Source organism: Leuresthes tenuis, unplaced genomic scaffold (genome assembly GCF_036924035.1).
Source record: "Leuresthes tenuis unplaced genomic scaffold, fLeuTen1.0.hap1 SCAF_7, whole genome shotgun sequence".
In the NCBI taxonomy this organism is placed as follows: domain Eukaryota; kingdom Metazoa; phylum Chordata; class Actinopteri; order Atheriniformes; family Atherinopsidae; genus Leuresthes; species Leuresthes tenuis.
In genome coordinates, this window is record NW_027325361.1 from 408,410 (window position 1) to 435,646 (window position 27,237).

General features: G+C 48.1%; 1 protein-coding gene across 1 annotated transcript in view; it reads right to left on the reverse strand.

Moving 5' to 3' along the window:
- Window positions 1–27,237, reverse strand: part of patj (PATJ crumbs cell polarity complex component) — a 112,238-nt gene that overhangs the window by 53,843 nt on the left and 31,158 nt on the right. Inside the window, 15 exon segments of the mRNA XM_072388829.1 lie at window positions 51–122; window positions 889–969; window positions 3,782–3,845; window positions 3,914–3,989; window positions 4,062–4,337; window positions 10,022–10,090; window positions 12,052–12,258; window positions 19,463–19,693; window positions 20,197–20,271; window positions 20,351–20,539; window positions 22,495–22,629; window positions 22,707–22,763; window positions 22,835–22,896; window positions 26,408–26,524; window positions 26,699–26,828. Coding sequence (XP_072244930.1) covers window positions 51–122; window positions 889–969; window positions 3,782–3,845; window positions 3,914–3,989; window positions 4,062–4,337; window positions 10,022–10,090; window positions 12,052–12,258; window positions 19,463–19,693; window positions 20,197–20,271; window positions 20,351–20,539; window positions 22,495–22,629; window positions 22,707–22,763; window positions 22,835–22,896; window positions 26,408–26,524; window positions 26,699–26,828 — 1,841 coding nt within the window.

Sequence of the window (27,237 nt, forward strand, 5' to 3'; positions counted from 1 at the left end):
GGCCTGCAGTTTACCTGCGGGGGGGTGTGTTACCTGCGGGGGGGTGTTACCTGCGGGGGGGTCCCCAGTGGCTGAAGGCGGGCGTCTCCTCTCCTTCCCCCTCCTCCCTCTCAGGCAGCTCACTGTGAACAGACTCAGGGATTAAACTCTCGGGGTTAAACTCTCGGGGGCTAAACTCTCGGGGGCTAAACTCTCGGGGGTTAAACTCTCGGGGGCTAAACTCTCGGGGGTCAAACTCTCGGGGGTCAAACTCTCGGGGGTTAAACTCTCGGGGGCTAAACTCTCGGGGGCTAAACTCTCGGGGGTCAAACTCTCGGGGGTCAAACTCTCGGGGGTTAAACTCTCGGGGGCTAAACTCTCGGGGGTCAAACTCTCGGGGGTCAAACTCTCGGGGGTTAAACTCTCGGGTGTTAAACTCTCGGGGGCTAAACTCTCGGGGGCTAAACTCTCGGGGGCTAAACTCTCGGGGGCTAAACTCTCGGGGGCTAAACTCTCGGGGGCTAAACTCTCGGGGGCTAAACTCTCGGGGGTTAAACTCTCGGGGGCTAAACTCTCGGGGGTTAAACTCTCGGGGGTTAAACTCTCGGGGGTTAAACTCTCGGGGGTTAAACTCTCGGGGTTAAACTCTCGGGGTTAAACTCTCGGGGGCTAAACTCTCGGGGGTTAAACTCTCGGGGGTTAAACTCTCGGGGGTTAAACTCTCGGGGGCTAAACTCTCGGGGGCTAAACTCTCGGGGGCTAAACTCTCGGGGGCTAAACTCTCGGGGGCTAAACTCTCGGGGGTCAAACTCTCGGGGGTTAAACTCTCGGGGGTTAAACTCTCGGGGGTTAAACTCTCGGGGGTTAGGGTTTGAACCCGACCAGCAGCAGGTGAGGCAGGTCTCCTACCTGTCGACTCCTCTCATTGGCAGAAAGGCCCCCCCCTGTCTCCGCCTCTTCCTCCTCGCTGTGTCCACCGCCCTGACGGACCTGCAGAGGAAGAAAGAGCAGGAGCAGGGTCCTGAGGTTTAGCACCTGCTGAGTTATGTCCTGATGTGGAAAAACAACCACAGATCAGTAGGAATCGTGCTCATAGTTTCACTTCAGACAGATCAGTCTTATTTGATCTGTTTGTGTTGAGAAGTTAAATCTTCCTCATATAGAAGTTTTATTTTGTCCCGACACATAAAACCTGGGAACTGACAGAGACTTCTCTGGAACTACAGCTTCTGTGATTTTGGTTCATTTTGTGATGAATGTGCAGAAATGTGAAGGTTTGGAAGTTAAGCTGACTCAGCATCAGTGTGCTGCTCCTGAGGTTTACCTCCCTGATGTGAACAGGTGAGCTGTTCAACCACAGGGGGGCACCACAGCACTGTGAAACAGCTGGGAATCAGTCAGAGCTCACAGCCGATCGATGATGTCACAAACAGCATCTTCACTGTGACGAACCCACGGATAAACAGGCTTCAATGCTTCATGAGTCACCGGACATTAAGAAATGAGGCCATTTACATTTCTTTGTAAACTATAAGACTGAATAACATGCACTGAGCGTATTTCAGGCACAGAACAACGTTTGGAAAGTTTAGATCTCCCCTCCTAATTCTCACAATGGTTCGGTCCAACTGACAGAATCTGATGTTACAGCCTCAAACATGCAATGTGAGGAGAGAGATTGGCTGCCGGGAAACAGAGTTGGTTTCTGCGAGTCCGCCACAGTCAGGAGAACGATATGATACGATCAGTCAAAGTCACTTTACTTCACTCAAAAGAATAAAATGTGTTTGGAAATTTAATTAGATGCTGAAGTTTAAACCAACTTTCTCCCAGTTTCAAAGACAAGTCTCAACAGATTTATGTTCAGCTTTTAAAACCACCAGTGATGTTGTAAAGAAACGGAAACACAAAGATACAGACCAGAGGCCGATGGAAGGAAAGACTGCGTGAACACAACAAACACCACAAAAGACCCAAAAACACCACAAAAACACGACAAAAGACCCAAAAACACCACAAAAATATGACAAAAGACATGACAAAAATACGACAAAAGACACGACAAAAATACGATAAAATACGATAAAAGACACGATAAAATACGATAAAAGACACGACAAAAGACGACAAAAAACATGACAAAAATAAGACAAAAGACGACAAAAAACACGACAAAAATACGATAAAATATGATAAAAGACACGACAAAAGACGACAAAAAACATGACAAAAATAAGACAAAAGACGACAAAAAACACGATAAAATACGATAAAAGACACGACAAAAGACGACAAAAAACATGACAAAAATACGATAAAAGACGACAAAAAACACGACAAAAGACACGACAAAAATAAGACAAAAGACACAACAAAAAACGACAAAAATACGATAAAAGACACGACAAAAAACACGACAAAAATAAGACAAAAGACACGACAAAAGACAACAAAAGACGACAAAAAACATGACAAAAATACGACAAAAGACGACAAAAAACACTACAAAAATACGATAAAAGACACGACAAAAAACACGACAAAAGACGACAAAAACATGACAAAAATAAGACAAAAGACACGACAAAAGACGACAAAAACATGACAAAAATAAGACAAAAGACACGACAAAAGACGACAAAAAACACGACACGATAAAAGACGGGACAAAAAACACGACAAAAATAAGGCAAAAGACACGACAAAAGACGACAAAAGACGACAAAAAACATGACAAAAATACGACAAAAGACGACAAAAAACACTACAAAAATACGATAAAAGACACGACAAAAAACACGACAAAAGACGACAAAAACATGACAAAAATAAGACAAAAGACACGACAAAAGACGACAAAAACATGACAAAAACATGACAAAAATAAGACAAAAGACACGACAAAAGACGACAAAAAACACGACAAAAGACATGACAAAAATAAGACAAAAGACACAACAAAAAACGACAAAAATACGATAAAAGACACGACAAAAAACACGACAAAAATAAGACAAAAGACACGACAAAAGACAACAAAAGACGACAAAAAACATGACAAAAATACGACAAAAGACGACAAAAAACACTACAAAAATACGATAAAAGACACGACAAAAAACACGACAAAAGACGACAAAAACATGACAAAAATAAGACAAAAGACACGACAAAAGACGACAAAAACATGACAAAAATAAGACAAAAGACACGACAAAAGACGACAAAAAACACGACAAAAATACGATAAAAGACGGGACAAAAAACACGACAAAAATAAGGCAAAAGACACGACAAAAGACGACAAAAGACGACAAAAAACATGACAAAGACGACAAAAAACATGACAAAAATACGACAAAAGACGACAAAAAACACTACAAAAATACGATAAAAGACACGACAAAAAACACGACAAAAGACGACAAAAACATGACAAAAATAAGACAAAAGACACGACAAAAGACGACAAAAACATGACAAAAACATGACAAAAATAAGACAAAAGACACGACAAAAGACGACAAAAAACACGACAAAAGACATGACAAAAATAAGACAAAAGACACAACAAAAAAGGACAAAAATACGATAAAAGACACGACAAAAAACACGACAAAAATAAGACAAAAGACACGACAAAAGACGACAAAAAACATGACAAAAATACGATAAAAGACGGGACAAAAAACACGACAAAAATAAGGCAAAAACACGATAAAAGACGACAAAAAGACAACAAAATTATGACAAAAGACAGGACAGCGGCGAGTTCGTGGGGTGCGGAAGAGGAGGCACTGACTCGGTGTCGGTGTCCGTCAGAGTGAGCTCAGAGTCGGCTTCGCTGTCTCTGGAGTCTGGAAGACCTGAAACAAACACACAGGTTTGGATCGCCGTCTCAGAGGATGAAGGACAGATCCGAAGGTTTTCTCACCCAGAATCAGCTTCCCTACAGACGCGATGCTTTCATGATCCGATCTCTCCTCCTCCTGCGTCTCTCTTCTCCACGACTGAAAGCAGAAGCCAAAGATCAGACCGACTTTAAAGTCCTGACAGGGAATCAGCTCCGACACTCGGCTCACCTCCTCTGCTCCTCCAGGCCTGACGGAGGAGGAGAGCTTCCACTCCTCCCACGATGGGGGAGGCTTCCTGGGGAAGGAGCCCGCCCACCCCTGTGCTTTCTCCTCCATCTTCTCCTCCTCTTCTTCCTCATCCACAGCCATCTCCCTGCTCTCTTCCACCGGCAGGAGGTCAGAGGTCAGAGAGGAGGCGTAGCGAGGGAGACCTCCGTCCAGTATCAGCTCCTCCTCCTCCTCCTCCTCCTCCTCTTCAGGGAGGATGGAGTCATCACCGTAACCCTGGGACACAAACAACGAGCTGTTAACCCGAGGATCTCCGAGCCTGAACGCTGCTCTGTGCCGACACCACAGTTAGGAAATAATCAGTTTCTGTTCAGCTGAAAAGTAAAACCAATATTTCAACGAGGAATAAAATGGAGTAAAAGGTAAACAGGAAGTAAAACACCTCCTAACGTAGAACACTCCGATCCACAAGGTGGCAGTAATGCAGTTATGAGCCAACTCCCATTTAAAAGGAAAGCGTGGCACCTCTGCTCCACCCTCCCACGCCTTCGGGAGGAGCGTTCGGGACCAAAGGAACGCTCCTCCGTCCTCCCCGGCCGTTATTTATTTATTTATTGATTTATTTTCATCGGCAACACGATACAGAAGCTGCGAAGTAACGCCAGAGGCTCACGTCACGGCTGTGATGTCAGCAGACGCGTTTCATCGTGTCTGAGGCGACACGTTGGGCCTGAAGACGCTTCTGGAGTTCAGCTCAGGTCACATGGCAGCTCTAATGACATCACACGCTCTAATGACATCACACGCACGCTCTAATGACATCACACGCTCTAATGACATCACACGCTCTAATGACATCACACGCACGCTCTAATGACATCACACGCACGCTCTAATGACATCACACGCTCTAATGACATCACACGCTCTAATGACATCACACGCTCTAATGACATCACACGCTCTGATGACATCACACATTTCGTTTATTGATCAACAACCGGCTCCGAGGCCCATAATGTGATTTAAATTCATTCTCATGTCTGTATAAACCAACACTTCAGAGTGTTCAGCATTAAATAATATAAAAGCTGTTCGTGACTGAAAGCTTCTGCATTATAATCATAAATATAATAAAAACTGTAAAGTACCTGCGCCTCTCGCTTTTGGATGGACAGATTTTCTCTTCGCTGAATCAGTTTCTGGCCTGAATGATGCTCTTTTTCTTCCTTTATAACCCAGGGTGCTGAAATAGTTTGAATTTTATGTTTATGATATTTTGTTCATTTTATATTTTATTCCTGTTAAATAACCTAATAAAAAAGACTGTGGAGCAGTTACTGCCACCTAGTGGTCAACTTGGAGAACTACACCATCTGTTGGTTAAATCATGGCTGAACCGAAGTGTTTCCGTCTGTAATGATCAGACGTGTTCCCGTTAACCTCCCCTTCCTCCATCTTCATCTTCCTCTGCACAGTTCATCAGAAACGATGTAAACGCTTTGTTCTCAGGTCATAGAAACTGAACCCGACACCTGATGCTGGCTCTGAGGCACAGAATAAACCCATAATAATCATCTCAGCTGCAGTTTCGTGATGAAACGTTGATCTCGTGTCTCGATGGCGCTGAACGAGGCGCCGGCCTCCAGCCGCTCTCCTCAGAACAGAAACTGAAGTGAAAAACTGCAGTTCAGTAAATCTAAAACTTTGAACATTAGCCCTCATCTCTGAACACATAAAGGTTTCCTCCAACTCCCCAAAGAGCCTTCCTCAGCAGATACTGAGGGGATATCCTGTTCTTAACATTATGATGCAGACATTAGCCCGCACCAGGAAATATTAATGACAACACTTAGGCTAATTTCCACCCACCAGGCCCCATCGTCAAGGACTCTGCTCCCCTTCTTTTAATTTGGGCCTGGGAAGCCGGCCCATCAGGGCAGTGTAATGGAGGTGAGGAGCAGACGGCGGCCGCAGCAGAGCTCATCACGCTAACAGCATCCTCTGCAGACTGATGTGTGCTGGCTGCGACTGCCTGGCCTCATATTCAGAAGATTTAAAGACACTGCCGTTTAATATCTCTGCCATTAGATGATGAGGACAGCTCGGATGACGAGTCGTGGGCCGCAGTCTCGCTGTGAATCCCTCTCATGTGAGGCGTGTGCTGAGTCCGGCGCCGGTTCACCTGCAGATGGCGGCGTGAGGGAAAGACGCTGCGGAGGCTGGTTCTGTGAACCATTAACTCCGGGTGAAGAAATGATGGAAAGCAAGGCGGTTAACAGAGGAAGAGGAATGGATTCAAAGTCCCGTTTCCATCCGTTTTTAATCTCATTTAGAAGATGTGAAGAGTTCAAATCAAAGTTTGTTCTGAGGAGATTTGAATCTGGTTAAAGTGACACGACCCATCAGCTGTTTCTGCTCTTAGCCGAGCAGCAAATGACCTTCTTAGATATGATATCATGTCCCAGATATGATTTAATATTCCCAGACCTGTCAGATCTGACACACATTTATTTTCCAGGTGTGTGTTCCCGGTCAGGTGATCTGGGTCCGGACCTAAGGGCGGCCCAGACGAGCCACATGTTAGCCACTAATCCTCAGCAACGGAGCGCCAACATTTTAGCTCAAAGATGCATCACACTGCAGACGGGGTGCGACGAGATCTGGAGCCACGGGATTCGTGAGCTTTCCAAACTTCTGTGTGTGACCTGCGGGGGGCAGTAATGAGCATTTGCTACGTCCAGCCTGCCAGGACCTGAAGAAGGAGAAGAAGAAGGAGAAGAAGGAAAAGAAGGAAAAGAAGGAAAAGAAGAAGAAGAAAACGAAGGAAAAGAAGAAGAAGGAAAAGAAGAAGAAGAAGAAGAAGAGCAGCAGCAAGCAGCCAGAATGACGGAGGAAAACACCAGAATCACCGCTGAAGACGCCACTTTTAAATCGTTTGTTTGGCAGCATTTTGGGTCCCGGTGGAAATGATAAAAGGCAGAAGAGCGACTGATAAGTCGTCAGAGACCGACTTCTTCAGGCTCTGTTCGCTCTTTGTACTGACAGAGAAGAACTTTGTTTAATATTAATATTTTATACATTTTAGTTGATTAAAAGCTGCTGCTGACATCATGTAAAGTTCTAATAAAACCTTTCAAATTGCAGGTTAAATAAAAGTCTGAGCTGAGTGACACCAATGAGTCACTTCCTGTTTGTTCTGCACCTGCAGCCTGACAGGAAGTCAGCTGACGTGATTTACTGCAGCAGCAGCCAGAAACTGGGCTGAAAACGTTTCAAAGTCTTCCTGAGACAGAAATAAATGTGCAGGAGGCAGTAATCAGATTACTGGGCCCAGTGTTGTCTTCACCTGCACAAACACATCCCAGCTAAGTGGAACTTCTTCATGTGACCTCTAAAAGTTAACGAGGCGTGGCCGTGTAACGAGCTCCTTCTCTGGTCAGGGGCCGGCGTGATGGAACGATTCTGCGGCAAAGTGACAGCGCCGACCCGCCGGTCTTTATGAGCACCCATCAGAGACCCGTGGGCTGTGAAAAAGGCTCTTCAGCCAAATGGGCTGCATATAAAACAGGAAATAAAAAGCAGGAGGACACAGGAGGAGTCAGTTTGAGAAGAGCTCCAACAGAACTGAAACCGGTTAAGGTCAAAAAACGGATTATTTCCCTGAGCAGCCCAGGGAGGACCTCCCTCAGGGAGGGGCCCAGAGCAACAGCCGCCATGCAGAGCGTCCAACACGTGGAAAACTGAAGCTTTAAAAGTGCTGATCAGATTATTAAAGGGTCCAAACCTCAGGACAACAGATCTGGGACAGAAGCAGAAAGTTTAACATCTCATGAGAAATTAAAGGTTTCAGAGGACAGTTTGAAGCTTTGTTTTCCAGGAAGAACGTGAGAGACGGAGTGGGCGTGGCCAGCTTCACTCGCCACCTGAGCAACACGTCCAGGCTTCCTTTACGGAGCCCAGAGCCGGATTTGTTCTGGTTCTGAAACGCTTTGTGCTGCATTCAGGGACCGCAGGCCTGAGGGAAACGCCCCATGTAAGCGGTGGAGACGCCGTTCAGGGGGGAGCTGGTCATATGTGGGGCTGCTGTACAGATGATAACAATCCTGTCCTTCACAGGCAGGTTTGGGGGCCATGACACCGAGGACAAAGACCCAGAAACCTCAGAAATGTCACTTCAGCTTCTGTGAAAGCAGCCAGAAACAGGATGAAACTAACAGGTCTGTCAGAGACAAAGTAAAGCAACAAGCTGACGGCAGCTGCAGTAAAACAGAGCAGGTACTGCAGTGTGCCCCCGCCGGAGGACCGCTGTCCTCACAGCACCCCTCCCCCCGCCACCTCACTTAAGAGAGAGATGCTGCCGGTTGAGCTGATGGAGCACTTTATAGCATTCAGCCATCCGGCTGAGTCAGCAGAGGAGGGAGAGGAAGGTGAAAGAGAGGAGAAGATGAGAGAGCTGGGAGAGATGGAGCTGATAGAAGTCGTCCTGCAGAGAGGTTCATCAGCACAAAGACCCTCCGTCCGGGACAGCTGAGCCCCATCAGCCACAGGTGAGCTCACCCCCCGTCCCGGCAGGTCACACAAACACCGTTTTAATGAGCCGAGGACCGCACCGCTCCAGAACCACAGCCTGTTACAGAACCAGCTTTACAACCCTGTGGGACACCAAGCAGCCCAAAGCAGAACCAGCGTCGCTTCAGCATGGATCTGAGCTCAGTTTCTGGAAGCTGGCAGCAGGCTGGAAGCTTCTGGTAGTAGTTCTAAAAGTCTGAACTAAGACGGCTTCTGGGAGGACTTTAAAGTGAATCTCTGCTCTGAGCTCCTTTATTCTCCAACACAGCCTGAACCCTCGGAGACAAGCTTTCTGTCATTTCTTTAAGGAGTCTTCAGGAATAGTTCTCCAGGCTTCTTGAAGGACATCCCAAAGCTCTTCTTTGGATGTGGGCTGCCTTTAACTTTGCTAAGTTGTCTGTTCTGTGTCGACACAACACTGGTTCATCCCTTGAGTTAGGAGCCTTTTTCCTGCCTGAAGGGTTCAAAGGTCAGAGTTAAGTGGCTGAACAAAGAAAAAACCTCAGGAACAAGGACTGAAGATGAGGGGAAAGCAGCCACAGATGTTGGCTTTAAAAAACAAATCCAGAGGAGTGACGCTGCAGGGTTCATGGAGCCGTCTGTTCCATCACCTCAGGGAACCTCCTGGTGTTCTGATCCAGCTGAAGTCCAAATAAATCTGCTGATCAGAACAATAAAACTACACACAAAGTGTTTCTGTGACCGAGTGAAAGTGGGATTCATTCTCCACCCAGAACCACAGAAGAAGAGAGCAACAGGTGGATAAAACAAAGGAACAGGAAGCGCTGACTCTGGGCAGGAGTCAGAACCTGCTGGAGCTGAAGCTCAGACCCTCACCTTCCTATGATGAGCTGAGCACATAAAGCCAAAGTGAACAGCAGCCACATGCTGGAAGCTGCCATCATGTTCTCCATCATTCATCAGTTTGTGTGTGTGACAACAAAATAAAGCCCGAGCTGATAAATCCCGTCTGAGCTCTGCCTCCATCCCTCTTCATCTCTGCCATGCTCTACATATTTATTTACAGGGCCTCATTCCTCCCCAGCCTTGGCAGCGCTGCTCAGCTGGTATCCAGAGCAATAAAGCAAAGCAAGAGAAATGAGAGGAGAGTCCAGAGATTAAAAGAGAGGCAGACGAGAGGTTTCAATTTGGAAGATGAACAGAGATGGAGGGAGCAGTGAATAATGTGAAAGAGGAGAACATCTTAATGGTCCAATTAGTCTGCAGCGCTTTGATTAACATTTCTAAAGAGACAGAAACTCAGGAGCAACTTTGTTACCTGCAGCTATTAAAGTCTGACAGATTTAACCCAAACTCAGTTCATGTTCGGGTCACATGACAGGGCTGGAGTCCATGACCACACCCACCGATCAGCAGAGGAAACTTACCTTTGGTCCAGGTGAGATGCTGAGAAACCCCTGAATGCCCTCCTCCGTCCTGCTGCCTGGAGCCTCCACCTGCAGACAGGAAACAGGGTTTATTTCCACCTGCAGACAGGAAACAGGGTTTATTTCCACCTGCAGACAGGAAACAGGGTTTATTTCCACCTGCAGACAGGAAACAGGGTTTATTTCCACCTGCAGACAGGAAACAGGGTTTATTTCCACCTGCAGACAGAAAAACAGGGTTTATTTCCACCTGCAGACAGGAAACAGGGTTTATTTCCACCTGCAGACAGGAAACAGGGTTTATTTCCACCTGCAGACAGGAAACAGGGTTTATTTCCACCTGCAGACAGGAAACAGGGTTTATTTCCACCTGCAGACAGGAAAACAGGGTTTATTTCCACCTGCAGACAGGAAACAGGGTTTATTTCCACCTGCAGACGGGAAACAGGGTTTATTTCCACCTGCAGACGGAAAACAGGGTTTATTTCCACCTGCAGACAGGAAACAGGGTTTATTTCCACCTGCAGACAGGAAACAGGGTTTATTTCCACCTCCACCTGCAGACAGAAAACAGGGTTTATTTCCACCTGCAGACAGAAAGCAGGGTTTATTTCCACCTGCAGACAGGAAACAGGGTTTATTTCCACCTCCACCTGCAGACAGGAAACAGGGTTTATTTCCACCTGCAGACAGAAAACAGGGTTTATTTCCACCTGCAGACAGGAAACAGGGTTTATTTCCACCTGCAGACAGGAAACAGGGTTTATTTCCACCTGCAGACAGGAAACAGGGTTTATTTCCACCTGCAGACAGGAAACAGGGTTTATTTCCACCTGCAGACAGGAAACAGGGTTTATTTCCACCTGCAGACAGAAAACAGGGTTTATTTCCACCTCCACCTGCAGACAGAAAACAGGGTTAATTTCCACCTCCACCTGCAGACAGAAAACAGGGTTAATTTCCACCTCCACCTGCAGACAGAAAGCAGGGTTTATTTGCACCTCCACCTGCAGACAGAAAGCAGGGTTTATTTCCACCTCCACCTGCAGACAGGAAACAGGGTTTATTTCCACCTGCAGACAGGAAACAGGGTTTATTTCCACCTGCAGACAGGAAACAGGGTTTATTTCCACCTCCACCTGCAGACAGAAAGCAGGGTTTATTTGCACCTCCACCTGCAGACAGAAAGCAGGGTTTATTTCCACCTCCACCTGCAGACAGGAAACAGGGTTTATTTCCACCTGCAGACAGGAAGCAGGGTTTATTTACACCTGCAGACAGGAAGCAGGGTTTATTTACACCTGCAGACAGGAAGCAGGGTTTATTTACACCTGCAGACAGGAAACAGGGTTTATTTCCACCTGCAGACAGAAAGCAGGGTTTATTTCCACCTGCAGACAGGAAACAGGGTTTATTTCCACCTGCAGACAGAAAACAGGGTTTATTTCCACCTGCAGACAGGAAACAGGGTTTATTTCCACCTGCAGACAGGAAACAGGGTTTATTTCCACCTGCAGACAGGAAACAGGGTTTATTTCCACCTGCAGACAGGAAACAGGGTTTATTTCCACCTGCAGACAGGAAACAGGGTTTATTTCCACCTGCAGACAGGAAACAGGGTTTATTTCCACCTGCAGACAGAAAGCAGGGTTTATTTCCACCTCCACCTACAGACAGGAAACAGGGTTTATTTCCACCTGCAGACAGGAAACAGGGTTTATTTCCACCTGCAGACAGGAAACAGGGTTTATTTCCACCTGCAGACAGGAAGCAGGGTTTATTTCCACAGGTGGGGCTCGAACAGAGCTGTTTGGACCCGTTGGATAACCAAAGGCTTTGGCTGTGAAGTAGAGGATCCAAAGATCTGGATCAGCTACCAGCAGGTCTGAACTGGGCTTTATGGACCAGGCTGGTTCTGAATCGGTGTTCTGAGGTCCAGACCTGCTGCCAAAGACCTGGACCAAGATGAACAAGACAACTGGTTCTGATTGGAGGGCAGAACCTGAACCTGGAGGGTCAACAGGACTTACCAGAGGCTTTCGGATGCCCAGGCGGACCGCACCGGGTGGGGCGGACTTCAGAACCTCCACAGCCTGGGGCAGAGTGAGCAGGTCCAGCTGGGTGTGGTTCACCGACACCAGCTGGTCTCCAGGAAGTAAACCCCCATGATGCTCTGCAGAACCGCCAGGCACCAGGGAACGGATCACCATCACACAGCGACCAGGATCCAAGGGGTCCTGAGGAGCCGGAGAGGAGAGGGTCAACAGGCCGGAACAACCGAACCCCCCCACTGACCTCCCTGTGAACTCCCCGGTTCTGTGGCTTCTGTGTGGCTTTGGATCATTAAGGGATTTTTTACTGCAGAACAAAGCATCAAAACACCTCCAGAAAGAAGAATTCCTCCATCTCTCCTCAAAGAGCAGAGGAGGAGAAACGGCGCCTTTTGAATCTAATAAAGAGGAAGAAGCTGTGAAGTCGGGTCGCCTGAACCCAAGAACCCGAACAGAACTTCTGTTTGCTGTGAACCTTTATTGATCAGGTAACTCAGGTCAGACACTAATAAAACAACCAAGAGAGAAATGAGATTTACCACCACTCCTCCTCTGAGCTCCTCCTCCTCCTCCTCTGAGCTCCTCCTCCTCTGAGCTCCTCCTCCTCCTCCTCTGAGCTCCTCCTCCTCTGAGCTCCTCCTCTTTCTCCTCTTTTTCCTCACAAGTCTTCCTCCCATCAGATGAGCACAGACAGGGGGAGCCAGAGACCAGACAAACAACAACATGCAGAGGAGCAGGAGGAGGAGGAGGAGCTCAGAGGAGGAGGAGGAGGAGGCAGCTCTCCCTGAGCAGCAAAGGCCTCCTCCTCCTCCTCCTCCTCCTCCTCCTCCTCCTGCTCCTCCTCCTCCTCCTCCTCCTCCTCCTCCTCCTCCTCCTCCTCCTCCTCCTCCTCCTCCTGCTCCTCCTCCTCTGAGCTCCTCCTCCTCTGAGCTCCTCCTCTTTCTCCTCTTTTTCCTCACAAGTCTTCCTCCCATCAGATGAGCACAGACAGGGGGAGCCAGAGACCAGACAAACAACAACATGCAGAGGAGCAGGAGGAGGAAGAGGAGGCAGCTCTCCCTGAGCAGCAAAGGCCTCCTCCTCCTCCTCCTCCTCCTCCTCCTCCTCCTCCTCCTCCTCCTCCTCCTCCTCCTCCTCCTCCTCCTCCTGCTCCTGCTCCTCCTGGTTAATAACCTGAGCACCAACAGCCTGAATGTTTCTTAACTTTCTGATTATTTCTGATCACTTCTTCATCATCGGCTCGACTCAGCAACATCTGTTTGAGCAACATCCAGCTGTGCTAGCAGCTGTTAGCTTCCCAGCTAACATCCTGCTGTGCTAACATCTGTTAGCTTCCCTGCTAACATCCAGCTGTGCTAACATCTGTTAGCTTCCCAGCTAACATCCTGCTGTGCTAACATCTGTTAGCTTCCCTGCTAACATCCAGCTGTGCTAACATCTGTTAGCTTCCCTGCTAACATCCAGCTGTGCTAACATCTGTTAGCTTCCCAGCTAACATCCTGCTGTGCTAACATCTGTTAGCTTCCCTGCTAACATCCAGCTGTGCTAACATCTGTTAGCTTCCCAGCTAACATCCTGCTGTGCTAACATCTGTTAGCTTCCCTGCTAACATCCAGCTGTGCTAACATCTGTAAGCTTCCCAGCTAACATCCTGCTGTGCTAACATCTGTTAGCTTCCCTGCTAACATCCAGCTGTGCTAACATCTGTTAGCTTCCCAGCTAACATCCAGCTGTGCTAGCATCTGTTAGCTTCCCAGCTAACGTCCAGCTGTGCTAGCATCTGTTAGCTTCCCAGCTAACGTCCAGCTGTGCTAGCATCTGTTAGCTTCTCTCCTCCTGCCTCTGCCTTCATGAACTGTGTTTTAATGCAGCTGAAATCCTACCAAAGCCTCTTATTTCCTGTTTTATTGTCTGTTATCAGGCAGCTCAGAGACTCAGAATAACAGCAGTTAACCTGAACCAGCAGCCTCTGATGCTACAGATGCAACACGTCTGATAAAATTAGCTGTTTTTAGAATATTAGTTCACATTAATCCATCCTGCCTCCATAAATCAAACGTGTGCACGTTGTGCACGTTGTGCACGTTGTGCAGCAGCAATAACTGCGTGTGAAACCCGACCACTGAGCAGAACATGTTAAACGAAGCATCGAAGCAGATCGTTAGCATCGAGGAGTTTTGGTAATGGAGTTACTTTGTGAATCGTTTCAGTCCAGCTGTGACATCATCGTGGGGCGTGGCTCCAGGCAGAGGACGGGCGCCCAGAGAGGGCGCCACAGAGCTCAGAAATCCCCCATCTGTCAGACTTCCTCTACTTTAATCCTCCATGAATCCACTTCCTGATTCTCTGAGAAAAAGAGCTGAAAGAGCAGCGGATCCCACCCTCAGCCGCCATTAAGCAGCTCTTCTGTCAGCTTTTAAACTGCTTTGAACAAATTCTGAGACTTTCCTTTTCATCCTGTTTTTACACAAAGGCAGGAAACAGTTGACATGTGAAGAGGTGCTGAAGATCCTCTCCGACACAGAAAGGTTTTACTGTGGACTGAACCTCAGCCTGTTATTAGTTTCACACCAGTCTGTGAGCAGCTTATTTCCCCAGTAATTAGCCTGTGAAGCTAACCCTGACCACGGTGAAGCTTTACTCCACGCAGGTGTCCAGAGGTGTGGTTTTAACCGGAGGAACCATGGTGACCCGCCCTGCCGGGCCCTCAGACTCACACCGACCCTGGAGCCTCACTCTGAATCCCCCGGTGCAGAACCGAGGGCATCGCCTGCGCAGCAGCACCGGCTGCCGTGCCAAGTTTCAGGCTGCCAGAACAAAAGCGGCTGTATTTTTAGACGGAGCTGCATGGCTACAGGTGGTGAGGAGTCAGAACTCAGGTCCTCCACTCCTACAAGATCCTCCAGAAAAAGAAAGGCCTCAGCAGGCGGAGGGCAGGAATCAGAAGAGAGGAGAGAAGGAAGAAATCAAAAAGCACTCTGCCAAAAGTAGGGAAACCAGTGTCTTCGCTCGCTGAGGAGGGTTTTATTTTTTGTCTTTGTGTAGGTTTGAGTTCGTCTCCAAAAAGTTCAGCTTCAGACCTCTGATGTTACAGCGAGATGAGATCGAACTTCTGCTCAAACACGTCTTCTGTTGGGTCCACAAACAGAAAGCTTCAAGCTTCAAGGTTTATGTTCAGCTGCGCTGTGCACGTGTGTGTGCACGTGTGTGTGCACGTGTGTGTTAAACCTGCAGGAAAGACTCATTCTGAGCAGTCAGGGCCTGGATCAGGATGTTCCCATCACGTTTGGGTCGGGCTTTCCTTTACATTCTGGGATGAACGGTTTCACTTTTAAAAACACAAAGACTCGGACAGATCGGTGCTTTTTAAAGGTGCTCACAGGTTTAAAGTCCAGAGAACAACCAGAACCCAGGACCTCAGAGTGCTGCTGGTTCTGTAGAACCGGAGGAGGTCTGGTCTCTGAACCAGTTTAATCTGGATCCTGAGAGCCGGTCGAACTGAACTGAGTTATCGAGGTGAGAAACAGGTAGAAACAGGCGAGAGTCAGAGCCCAGACGGGTCACTTCAGCTCTTCTCTTATTGCCTCCATCTTTCACTCAGCTCTGACAGCCGGATTCAGAACCAGGAAACACTTTGGCAGCAGCTCCGACGTGTCCTTGGCTGACAGATGCAGACACACAGATACGTGAGGGATTCGCTTTATTCAGAACACACTGCTGCAGGCTGGTTTCATCCCATAGTTCTGCTGCTATAGGCCCAGCCTGCTGGGGGAGCTCCCATGATGCACCTCTCCTCCCTCCATGTTCTGCTGCTACAGGCCCAGCCTGCTGGGGGAGCTCCCATGATGCACCTCTCCTCCCTCCATGTACAGATGACATCATTGCTGTCATTAACTTGTGTTTCTCTCTCTCAGCAGGTGTCTCTGGCCTGGTGTTACGCTGCTTGTTGTCCCCTCTTTCCTGTCCTCTCAGCCCCAGCTGGTCCAGGCAGATGGACCCTTCCTGGTTCTGGTTCTGGTGGAGGTTTCTTCCTGGTTCTGGTTCTGATGGAGGTTTCTTCCTGGTTCTGGTTCTGATGGAGGTTTCTTCCTGGTTCTGGTTCTGATGGAGGTTTCTTCCTGTTAAAGGGAGTTTTTCTCTCCACAGTCGCCTCCTGCAGCTCAGGATCAGAGAGAAGTTTCAGTTAATCTGTTGGTTTCCTGAGCTGGAAACTGTTTTAATTGGCTCTGATTGAATTGGACTAAGTGCTCTGAGACACTTGTTGGGATTTGGCACTTTATTAATAAAAATAAATTATTTTTAATTTACAGACACACATCAGTGGAGGCGGAGCCCCCATACAAGGTGCTCACCTGCCAGGTTCTTCAGGTTCTGGCCCGAGGACACTTCAGCAGGGCCCACAGATCGATTTTACGTTTGTTATCATGTGGAGAAGAAGATGTTAGAGCGGGTGGACACACACCCACAGGCAGCTCCCTCTGTGGGTGGAGGAGGTCTGAGAGGTGAAGCTGTGCCGTAAGATATAGAGGGGGGGGAACCCCCAGAGATCTGAAACACGGATGCTTCGAATCCGACTTTTTTCCGCTACACACTTGCTGTGAAGATGATGTCATCAGGCAGAGTGGATCAGCTGACTCTTTAATAACAGCCCAGTTAGACGCTCCGCTTTCACACCACATTTCTACCCGTCCTGAGGCGCTCGGGCCCAGACAGGATGGCCCCCCCACAGTCCCCGTGGATTCCTCCCCCACAGGCAGGCAGACAGGAGGCTGATGAAGCTTCAGGTATGACTTACAGCCAGATGAAAGCTTTTCTGTGGGAAAACCCAGAATGAACAGTCCACTGCTGGTCTGCAGACGCAGTGAGGAGCAGCAGGTGGAGCTCATTCTGCAGCAGAAGAAGAAGAAGAAAAAAGATAATCTGCTGATAAACAGCCCAAACTTCCAACCCAGCCGGAGCATGAAGAGCAGAGGACTGGGATGTTCTGATGGACCCCAAAGGAGACACATACAAAGGAGAAAGGACTGGACCCAAACGGACCCTGTTGTTGTGTAACTTCCAACAGAAGAACCAACTAAATGGTTCTCATTACGTTGGAGCCCTGATGGGCTCATTAACACGTGTAGTTCTGCCGGTTCCACTTTAACATTTCCTCATCATGTGATCACTAAATAAAAAGTTTTATCCTTTTCTCACCACATCGTCCTAAGTAAATGTGTTTAGTTTCCACCAAAGACCTCTAAAACTGAGGAGTCCCAAAATGTTCCAGAAATGCTCCTGAAATGTCCCTGAAATGCTCCTGAAATGCTCCTGAAATGTCCCTGAAATGCTCCTGAAATGTCCCTGAAATGCTCTTGAAATGCTTTCGAAATGCTCCAGAAATGCTCCAGAGATGCTCTTGAAATGCTCTTGAAATGCTCCTGAAATGCTCCAGAAATGTCCCTGAAATGCTCTTGAAATGCTCCAGAAATGCTCCAGAAATGCACCAGAAATGTCCCTGAAATGCTCTTGAAATGCTCCAGAAATGTTCTTGAAATGTTCCAGAAATGCTCCAGAAATGTCCCTGAAATGCTTCAGAAATGCTTCAGAAATGCTCTTGAAATGCTCCAGAAATGTCCCTGAAATGCTCTTGAAATGCTCTTGAAATGCTCCAGAAATGTTCTTGAAATGTTCCAGAAATGCTCCAGAAATGTCCCTGAAATGCTTCAGAAATGCTTCAGAAATGTTCCAGAAAAGCTCCAGAAATGTCCCTGAAATGTTCCAGAAATGCTCCAGAAATGTTCCAGAAATGTTCCAGAAATGTCCCTGAAATGCTCCAGAAATGTTCCAGAAATGCTCCAGAAATGTCCCTGAAATGCTCTTGAAATGTTCTTGAAATGTTCTTGAAATGTCCCTGAAATGCTCCAGAAATGCCCTTGAAATGCTCCAGAAATGCTTCAGAAATGTTCCAGAAATGTCCCTGAAATGCTCTTGAAATGCACCAGAAATGTCCCTGAAATGCTCCTGAAATGTCCCTGAAATGCTCCTGAAATGTCCCTGAAATGCTCCAGAAATGTTTCAGAAATGTTCCAGAAATGTCCCTGAAATGCTCTTGAAATGCACCAGAAATGTCCCTGAAATGCTCCTGAAATGTCCCTGAAATGCTCTTGAAATGCTCCAGAAATGTTCTTGAAATGCTCCAGAAATGCTCCAGAAATGTCCCTGAAATGCTCCAGAAATGCTTCAGAAATGTTCCAGAAATGTCCCTGAAATGCTCTTGAAATGCACCAGAAATGTCCCTGAAATGCTCCTGAAATGTCCCTGAAATGTCCCTGAAATGCTCCTGAAATGTCCCTGAAATGCTCTTGAAATGCACCAGAAATGTCCCTGAAATGCTCCTGAAATGCTCCAGAAATGCTCCAGAAATGTCCCTGAAATGCTCTTGAAATGCACCAGAAATGTCCCTGAAATGCTCTTGAAATGCTCTTGAAATGCTCCAGAAATGTCCCTGAAATGCTCTTGAAATGCTCCAGAAATGTTCTTGAAATGTTCCAGAAATGCTCCAGAAATGTCCCTGAAATGCTCTTGAAATGCTCTTGAAATGTTCCAGAAATGTCCCTGAAATGCTCTTGAAATGCACCAGAAATGTCCCTGAAATGCTCTTGAAATGCTCTTGAAATGTTCCTGAAATGCTCCAGAAATGCTCCAGAAATGTTCTTGAAATGTTCTTGAAATGTTCTTGAAATGTTCTTGAAATGTCCCTGAAATGCTCCAGAAATGCTCCAGAAATGTTCTTGAAATGTTCTTGAAATGTTCCAGAAATGCTCCAGAAATGTTCCAGAAAAGCGTCTGTTGGAGCAGCGCCTGGTGGCTGTCCGCGGTATTACACCTTAAGGGACCTGACGCTTCAGGCGATGAGTAACTTGTGTAAAAAGTTCTGGAAACGAGGTTAGCCTGGTTCTGACATGGCAGCACCTGAGCCCAAATCAAGTTTTCTTCAGCTGGTCGTAAACTCCAGGATTCTTCAAGCGGTTTCAAAGTTTAGAAAGTTTTCCAGAGTTTGTTTAAGTAAGGTGGTCATAAAACTGTCAGACGTCTTTGACATTGTTTTGTGTCGTTCAGTGACGCCTGACAGTAACCGATGAGGCAGCAAAACGTACGGGTCAGTTGGACTGAAAAAAGGAGGAGCCGCTGACTGCTGTATGGAAACAGCAGGAATGTCCCCACGATGTTTCATCTGCAGTTAAGAATGCAGCTGTGGCTCAGAGCTGAGTTTCATGCACCAGGTGCATGATGGGAAATACGACAACACATACGGCTCTGCAGCCACTACGCTTCTCTGCTGAACAACCAGATAAAAGACACAAAATGAACCATCAGCACCATGAAACAGGGTCAGTGCTGCTGTCACCTGGTAGTCGAGGATGCTGAAGCCGAGGCCTTTGTCTCTCTCCTTCTGCAGCTGCACCACCTGAACATCTGGACACCACAGAGCCAGCTCTCCTTCGTCCTCCTCCTCCTCCTCCTCCTCCTCCTCCTGGCTGGGGTGAGGCTCCTCCTCTTGGCTGTGGTGAGGCTCCTCCTCCTGGCTGTGGTGAGGCTCCTCCTCCTTCAATACTTCCTCTACCGGTGACACCTGCTCCTGAAACAAAGAGAAATGTTAAACTCCAGTCCTTCAGAAGCAGAACCTTCATTCCGATTAAAGCTGGACCTTTAAATGATGTCAACGTGACTGAAGAATACGTTCTGATCCAAACCGGCCTCAAAGCTCTGAGCTCGCTCCCAGGCTTTGAAGAAGTCTGAGGAGTTCATATCACCAGTAAAAGTAATGAAGTGTTGAGCGTTTGTGGGACGTACGAAGCTGTAAATCAGGTGTTCTGGTCGTGATGAAACGGGTCTTACATTAACAGAGTCAGACGTGATCAATTAAACAGAAATGAAAGGTGTCTGATTAAATGATCGGGTCAAACGGAGACTGTGGCTCCACCTGATGTGCAGCTGACATGCAGGTTTACATGAAGCTGCCTTCTGAGCACGCTCAGTTTGGACTTCCTTTAAACCGGGTCAGGATCAAACATGTTGTCACACAGCACCAGGGATCCTTGGGAGCCTTCTGTTCTGGTCAGACGTGTGTGTTACAGTCACCTGTCTTTGGACCGGGCTGCCGGTGGCGCTCAGGTGAGTCTGACTGTAGATCATTGACGACAGCTTCAGCTCGATCTGAAACATTTGAAAAGAGTCAGAGTCAGAGTCAGAGGGAGGTTTTACCTGCAAACACCTGGAGTCACAGTTCTCTCACCTCCTCCACGCTGCCCTCTGATGCTCTGGTCAGTCCTGGTGCCAGTTCAGGTGGCAGAACCGGTTCAGGTTCTGGTTCCAGGTCAGAGGCTGGGTGTCGGCAGCAGACCAGAGTGAACGGGGGAGGAACCTCTTTGAGGAAGGACACGGCCTCCCGCCGGGACTTCCCATACAGCTGAACGTTATTCACCTCCAAAGAGAAAACAAGTGTCCTGATCAACAGTTCTGCAACTTTCTGAAACCTTTAAAGTGTCCTGATCAACAGTTCTGCAGCTTTCTGTAACCTTTAAAGTGTCCTGATCAACAGTTCTGCAGCTTTCTGAAACCTTTAAAGTGTCCTGATCAACAGTTCTGCAGCTTTCTGTAACCTTTAAAGTGTCCTGATCAACAGTTCTGCAGCTTTCTGTAACCTTTAAAGTGTCCTGATCAACAGTTCTGCAGCTTTCTGTAACCTTTAAAGTGTCCTGATCAACAGTTCTGCAGTTTTCTGAAGCCTTTAAAGTGTCCTGATCAATAGTTCTGCAGCTTTCTGAAACCTTTAAAGTGTCCTGATCAATAGTTCTGCAGCTTTCTGAAACCTTTAAAGTGTCCTGATCAATAGTTCTGCAGCTTTCTGAAACCTTTAAAGTGTCCTGATCAATAGTTCTGCAGCTTTCTGAAGCCTTTAAAGTGTCCTGATCAATAGTTCTGCAGCTTTCTGAAACCTTTAAAGTGTCCTGATCAACAGTTCTGCAGCTTTCTGAAACCTTTAAAGTGTCCTGATCAATAGTTCTGCAGCTTTCTGTAACCTTTAAAGTGTCCTGATCAACAGTTCTGCAGCTTTCTGAAACCTTTAAAGTGTCCTGATCAACAGTTCTGCAGCTTTCTGAAACCTTTAAAGTGTCCTGATCAACAGTTCTGCAGCTTTCTGAAACCTTTAAAGTGTCCTGATCAATAGTTCTGCAGCTTTCTGAAACCTTTAAAGTGTCCTGATCAACAGTTCTGCAGCTTTCTGAAACCTTTAAAGTGTCCTGATCTACAGTTCTGCAGCTTTCTGAAACCTTTAAAGTGTCCTGATCAATAGTTCTGCAGCTTTCTGAAACCTTTAAAGTGTCCTGATCAACAGTTCTGCAGCTTTCTGAAACCTTTAAAGTGTCCTGATCAACAGTTCTGCAGCTTTCTGAAACCTTTAAAGTGTCCTGATCTACAGTTCTGCAGCTTTCTGAAACCTTTAAAGTGTCCTGATCAATAGTTCTGCAGCTTTCTGAAACCTTTAAAGTGTCCTGATCAATAGTTCTGCAGCTTTCTGAAACCTTTAAAGTGTCCTGATCAATAGTTCTGCAGCTTTCTGACACCTTTAAAGTGTCCTGATCAATAGTTCTGCAGCTTTCTGAAACCTTTAAAGTGTCCTGATCAACAGTTCTGCAGCTTTCTGAAACCTTTAAAGTGTCCTGATCAACAGTTCTGCAGCTTTCTGAAACCTTTAAAGTGTCCTGATCAACAGTTCTGCAGCTTTCTGAAACCTTTGAAGTGTCCTGATCAACAGTTCTGCAGCTTTCTGAAACCTTTAAAGTGTCCTGATCAATAGTTCTGCAGCTTTCTGAAACCTTTAAAGTGTCCTGATCAATAGTTCTGCAGCTTTCTGTAACCTTTAAAGTGTCCTGATCAACAGTTCTGCAGCTTTCTGAAACCTTTAAAGTGTCCTGATCAATAGTTCTGCAGCTTTCTGAAACCTTTAAAGTGTCCTGATCAATAGTTCTGCAGCTTTCTGAAACCTTTAAAGTGTCCTGATCAACAGTTCTGCAGCTTTCTGTAACCTTTAAAGTGTCCTGATCAACAGTTCTGCAGCTTTCTGTAACCTTTAAAGTGTCCTGATCAATAGTTCTGCAGCTTTCTGTAACCTTTAAAGTGTCCTGATCAATAGTTCTGCAGCTTTCTGTAACCTTTAAAGTGTCCTGATCAATAGTTCTGCAGCTTTCTGAAACCTTTAAAGTGTCCTGATCAACAGTTCTGCAGCTTTCTGAACCTTTAAAGTGTCCTGATCAATAGTTCTGCAGCTTTCTGAAGCTCTTTCACAGTTTTTCTGCTTTTTCCCCTCATCTTCAGTCCTTGTTCCTGAGCATTTTCAGAGGACAGCCATCAGCCAGCACTTTGAAATGTTTTTACCTCCAGCAGCTCGTCCTCTGGTCTCAGGACCCCGTCTCTGTCCACGGGGCCCCCGGGGGCCACAGAGGAGATGTAGTGGTGCCCATCGAAGGAGTCCAACTCCACGCCGAGGCGCAGGGTGTGGATGGGCAGCAGCTGGAAGGAACACAGAGGACATCAGGGCGGAAACAAACAGGTGATAAAAAGGTTCTGATTGGGTCCGTGTTCTGCACCTTGGATGATTTCTGCAGCTCTGCGTCATCGTCTATGATGTGATCCAACTGCACCACCTAACAGAACACACACATGAGGCGGGTCCACCACTGCTGCTGCATGTGTGAATGTGTGTGTTTGGGCTCACCAGAACTTTGTACTGTGGTCCCAGAGCCTGCTCCCACTTAGCCCTCAGGTCCGCCTCCGTGGCTGCACACACAGAAAGTTACAGACATTAACAGCACTCCCCTGGACTGGAACACGGCTGCTTCTGCAGGGGGCTGCACCCTGGGTACTGATCCGGGTACTGGACCTTTAACCCTTTAACTCCCCGCTCAGAGCTCAGCTGGAGTTAGGCTGAGCTGGTCCCTGCTGACCTTTAACCCTTTAACTCCCCGCTCAGAGCTCAGCTGGAGTTAGGCTGAGCAGGTCCCTGCTGACCTTTAACCCTTTAACTCCCCGCTCAGAGCTCAGCTGGAGTTAGGCTGAGCTGGTCCCTGCTGACCTTTAACCCTTTAACTCCCCACTCAGAGCTCAGCTGGAGTTAGGCTGAGCAGGTCCCCGCTGACCTTTAACCCTTTAACTCCCCGCTCAGAGCTCAGCTGGAGTTAGGCTGAGCAGGTCCCTGCTGACCTTTAACCCTTTAACTCCCCGCTCAGAGCTCAGCTGGAGTTAGGCTGAGCAGGTCCCCGCTGACCTTTAACCCTTTAACTCCCCGCTCAGAGCTCAGCTGGAGTTAGGCTGAGCAGGTCCCCGCTGACCTTTAACCCTTTAACTCCCCGCTCAGAGCTCAGCTGGAGTTAGGCTGAGCAGGTCCCTGCTGACCTTTAACCCTTTAACTCCCCGCTCAGAGCTCAGCTGGAGTTAGGCTGAGCAGGTCCCCGCTGACCTTTAACCCTTTAACTCCCCACTCAGAGCTCAGCTGGAGTTAGGCTGAGCAGGTCCCCGCTGACCTTTAACCCTTTAACTCCCCGCTCAGAGCTCAGCTGGAGTTAGGCTGAGCAGGTCCCTGCTGACCTTTAACCCTTTAACTCCCCGCTCAGAGCTCAGCTGGAGTTAGGCTGAGCAGGTCCCCGCTGACCTTTAACCCTTTAACTCCCCGCTCAGAGCTCAGCTGGAGTTAGGCTGAGCAGGTCCCTGCTGACCTTTAACCCTTTAACTCCCCGCTCAGAGCTCAGCTGGAGTTAGGCTGAGCAGGTCCCTGCTGACCTTTAACCCTTTAACTCCCCGCTCAGAGCTCAGCTGTGACGTTACTTTTTCAACATTTCATACTTTTACCGTAAATTGTCACCTCAACCATGTGTGATTATTATATATATTATATATAAATAAATATATTATTATATACTTTTTAAATTCAGAGCAGAATTTAAAAGATTCTGATCAGAAACGATTTTTCATCCATCATCAACTGAAAGTACTTTATTAACTTTGTTAACATTTAGTTAGTGAGGAAAAGCTTCAGTGCGACCTGCAGGTGTCAGAAAGTACTGATCCACACACACTTTGTGTGTTTTAGTGAAACCTCCTGCTGGTGAGTTCCAGGACTCAGTCAGACTCTCATTCAGCACCACAATGAAACCTCTGCTCAGTTTATCCGACTCCTTTCTCTTTTCTATCATCATTGAACTGAAGCTTAGCAGAAACAGACCGGATCATCAAACTGGAACCTGCATCAACATCATCCCTGAACTGATTTCGCTCAGAGGCTCAGCAGAAACACACACTTTGGTTTCACGGATAATAAAACCCATGAGGGTTACATTGCAGATGCTCCAGAACCCGGCGCAGCGTCTGCTGCGACCTAAAAGGTCACATGACCTCCTCTCCTCAGTGACCTCACAGATCCGGTCCCTCATGCTGCCCACAGAGAGGCTTCAGGCTCTGCAGCAGCTGTTTAAACTCAGTCCTTCTGGACCTCTGAGTTCCTCTCAGGAACCTCGGCTGGTTCTGATATCCAGAGTCCAGTCTGTTCTCACCGCTGGTTCCGTGATGGTGGAACCGGCTACAGATGCTACCAGCAGGTCCCTCTGAGGACTCGTCTCTTCAGGGAACACCGGACTGGACTTCTGGAATGGTTCTGTTGGGATTCGTGATGTTTCTGACTGAACTGAAGCGAGTAAAGTCCTCCGGGCCGCAGGAGGACCTCCTCTGAGTGGGACTGCGTCTCCCTGCCATGAATCAGAGGCTGTGAAGTCAGTAAGTTCTCTATGTTTAATGCATGTCAGCCTGCAGATGAATGTGTTCTGTGCAGCAGAGAGACAGCAGCCATGTGGACATCAGGCAGATTTCACAGCCGCTGAAACCTGGCGGCGTCCCTCTGCTGAGCTGCACGCCACACGCCACGGCGTCCTGAAGCAGCGCTGCAACAACAGCCTCTGATTAAATTAGCATTGCTAACCCCAGCTTCACAGGGCAATTAATCTGCAGCGTTTAACTGAATAAACAGAGTAATACATCGCGGCGAGGCTGTCCCGCTTTGCATCTGTCGTTCAGGAGCAGGCGAGCGGCGTGCGAGGCGCTGTGGCCACTTAGCAAAGCTAATGAGGAAGAAAAGAAGGCGGGAGGCTGCCTCCACGCCTCAGCAGAATGAAAACAGCTCCATGAAGCCGCTGCAGTCTGAAGAAGTCACAATGAGTCATTTACAAAGTGATGACAAACCGGCAGAAATGAGGCCAGACAGGAAGTCTGAAGGTGGAAAACTCCTGAATGTGTTCTGCTGAGGTCAGACTGAGTGACCCGAGGTGATCCGACCCTGAAGGGCAGCTGGGCTCCGGGTCACAGAACAATCCTTCATCAGAGAAGAAGGGCTGGTTACAGTCCGACCCTGAAGGGCAGCTGGGCTCCGGGTCACAGAACAATCCTTCATCAGAGAAGAAGGGCTGGTTACAGTCCGACCCTGAAGGGCAGCTGGGCTCCGGGTCACAGAACAATCCTTCATCAGAGAAGAAGGGCTGGTTACAGTCCGACCCTGAAGGGCAGCTGGGCGCCGGGTCACAGAACAATCCTTCATCAGAGAAGAAGGGCTGGTTACAGTCCGACCCTGAAGGGCAGCTGGGCTCCGGGTCACAGAACAATCCTTCATCAGAGAAGAAGGGCTGGTTACAGTCCGACCCTGAAGGGCAGCTGGGCTCCGGGTCACAGAACAATCCTTCATCAGAGAAGAAGGGCTGGTTACAGTCCGACCCTGAAGGGCAGCTGGGCTCCGGGTCACAGAACAATCCTTCATCAGAGAAGAAGGGCTGGTTACAGTCCGACCCTGAAGGGCAGCTGGGCTCCGGGTCACAGAACAATCCTTCATCAGAGAAGAAGGGCTGGTTACAGTCCGACCCTGAAGGGCAGCTGGGCTCCGGGTCACAGAACAATCCTTCATCAGAGAAGAAGGGCTGGTTACAGTCCGACCCGACACCCGAGGGCGAGGAGACGGGGGCCAAAAGGTCCTCAACAGAGTCTCTGTGGTCATCATCATCCTCAGCAGGTCAGAGCGGCTGCTCTGATGTCTCAGTCACCGACCATCACGATACATTATGTAAATTATTCAATTTACAAAGTAAATATATTCTATAAAACAACTAATCCATCACAGCAAACAGAAAAGTATTCAAACACAAACCTCTGAGCTCTTACAGCTGAGTTCTGTCCTGAGCTTCACCACAGATTTAGTTTCTGGGTCATAAACCAACAGGAAACAGTAAACCTGCTGTGATGGGGGGGGGCTCACCTCGCCATGCCGCGGTTGGATGCGACACTTCCTGCTTGGTCGTCATGGAGCCCGGCGCTGCTGAGCGAGCTTTGACCTCTGAAGTCGTCCTTAAAGCCCGGGAGGACTCCCTCTCCACTGAAACATTCAGCATCAAACAGGTTAGAGTCAGATCCGCAGCTTCAGTCCAAACAACAGCATCAGGTCACATGACCCCAAACGCCTCCGCTTCATCGTGTCAGTTTGTCTGGTTCTGGCTCAGTCTCAGGAGTCAGTTTGTCTGGTTCTGGCTCAGTCTGAGCAGCTGTGTACCTTTATCCAGAGACCTCTCCAGGGTTCTGGGCTTCTTCCTCACCAGAGTGAGAACCACAGTCTGACCCGTCTGCTTCATCACCTCCAGAACCTCCTGATTGGTCAGACCGTGGAGACTGACGCCGTCCAGCTGTTCAGAGGAGCAGAGGGAGGAAGAGGAGCAGAGGGAGGAAGAGGAGCAGAGGGAGGAAGAGGAGCAGAGGGAGGAAGAGGAGCAGAGGGAGGAGGAGGAGCAGAGGGAGGAAGAGGAGCAGAGGGAGGAAGAGGAGCAGAGGGAGGAAGAGGAGCAGAGGGAGGAAGAGGAGCAGAGGGAGGAAGAGGAGCAGGGAGAGGAAGAGGACCAGGGGGAGGAAGAGGAGCAGAGGGAGGAAGAGGAGCAGAGGAGCAGAGGGAGGAAGAGGAGCAGAGAGAGGAAGAGGAGCAGAGAGAGGAAGAGGAGCAGAGAGAGGAAGAGGAGCAGAGAGAGGAAGAGGAGCAGAGGGAGGAAGAGGAGCAGAGGGAGGAAGAGGAGCAGAGGGAGGAAGAGGAAGAGGAGCAGA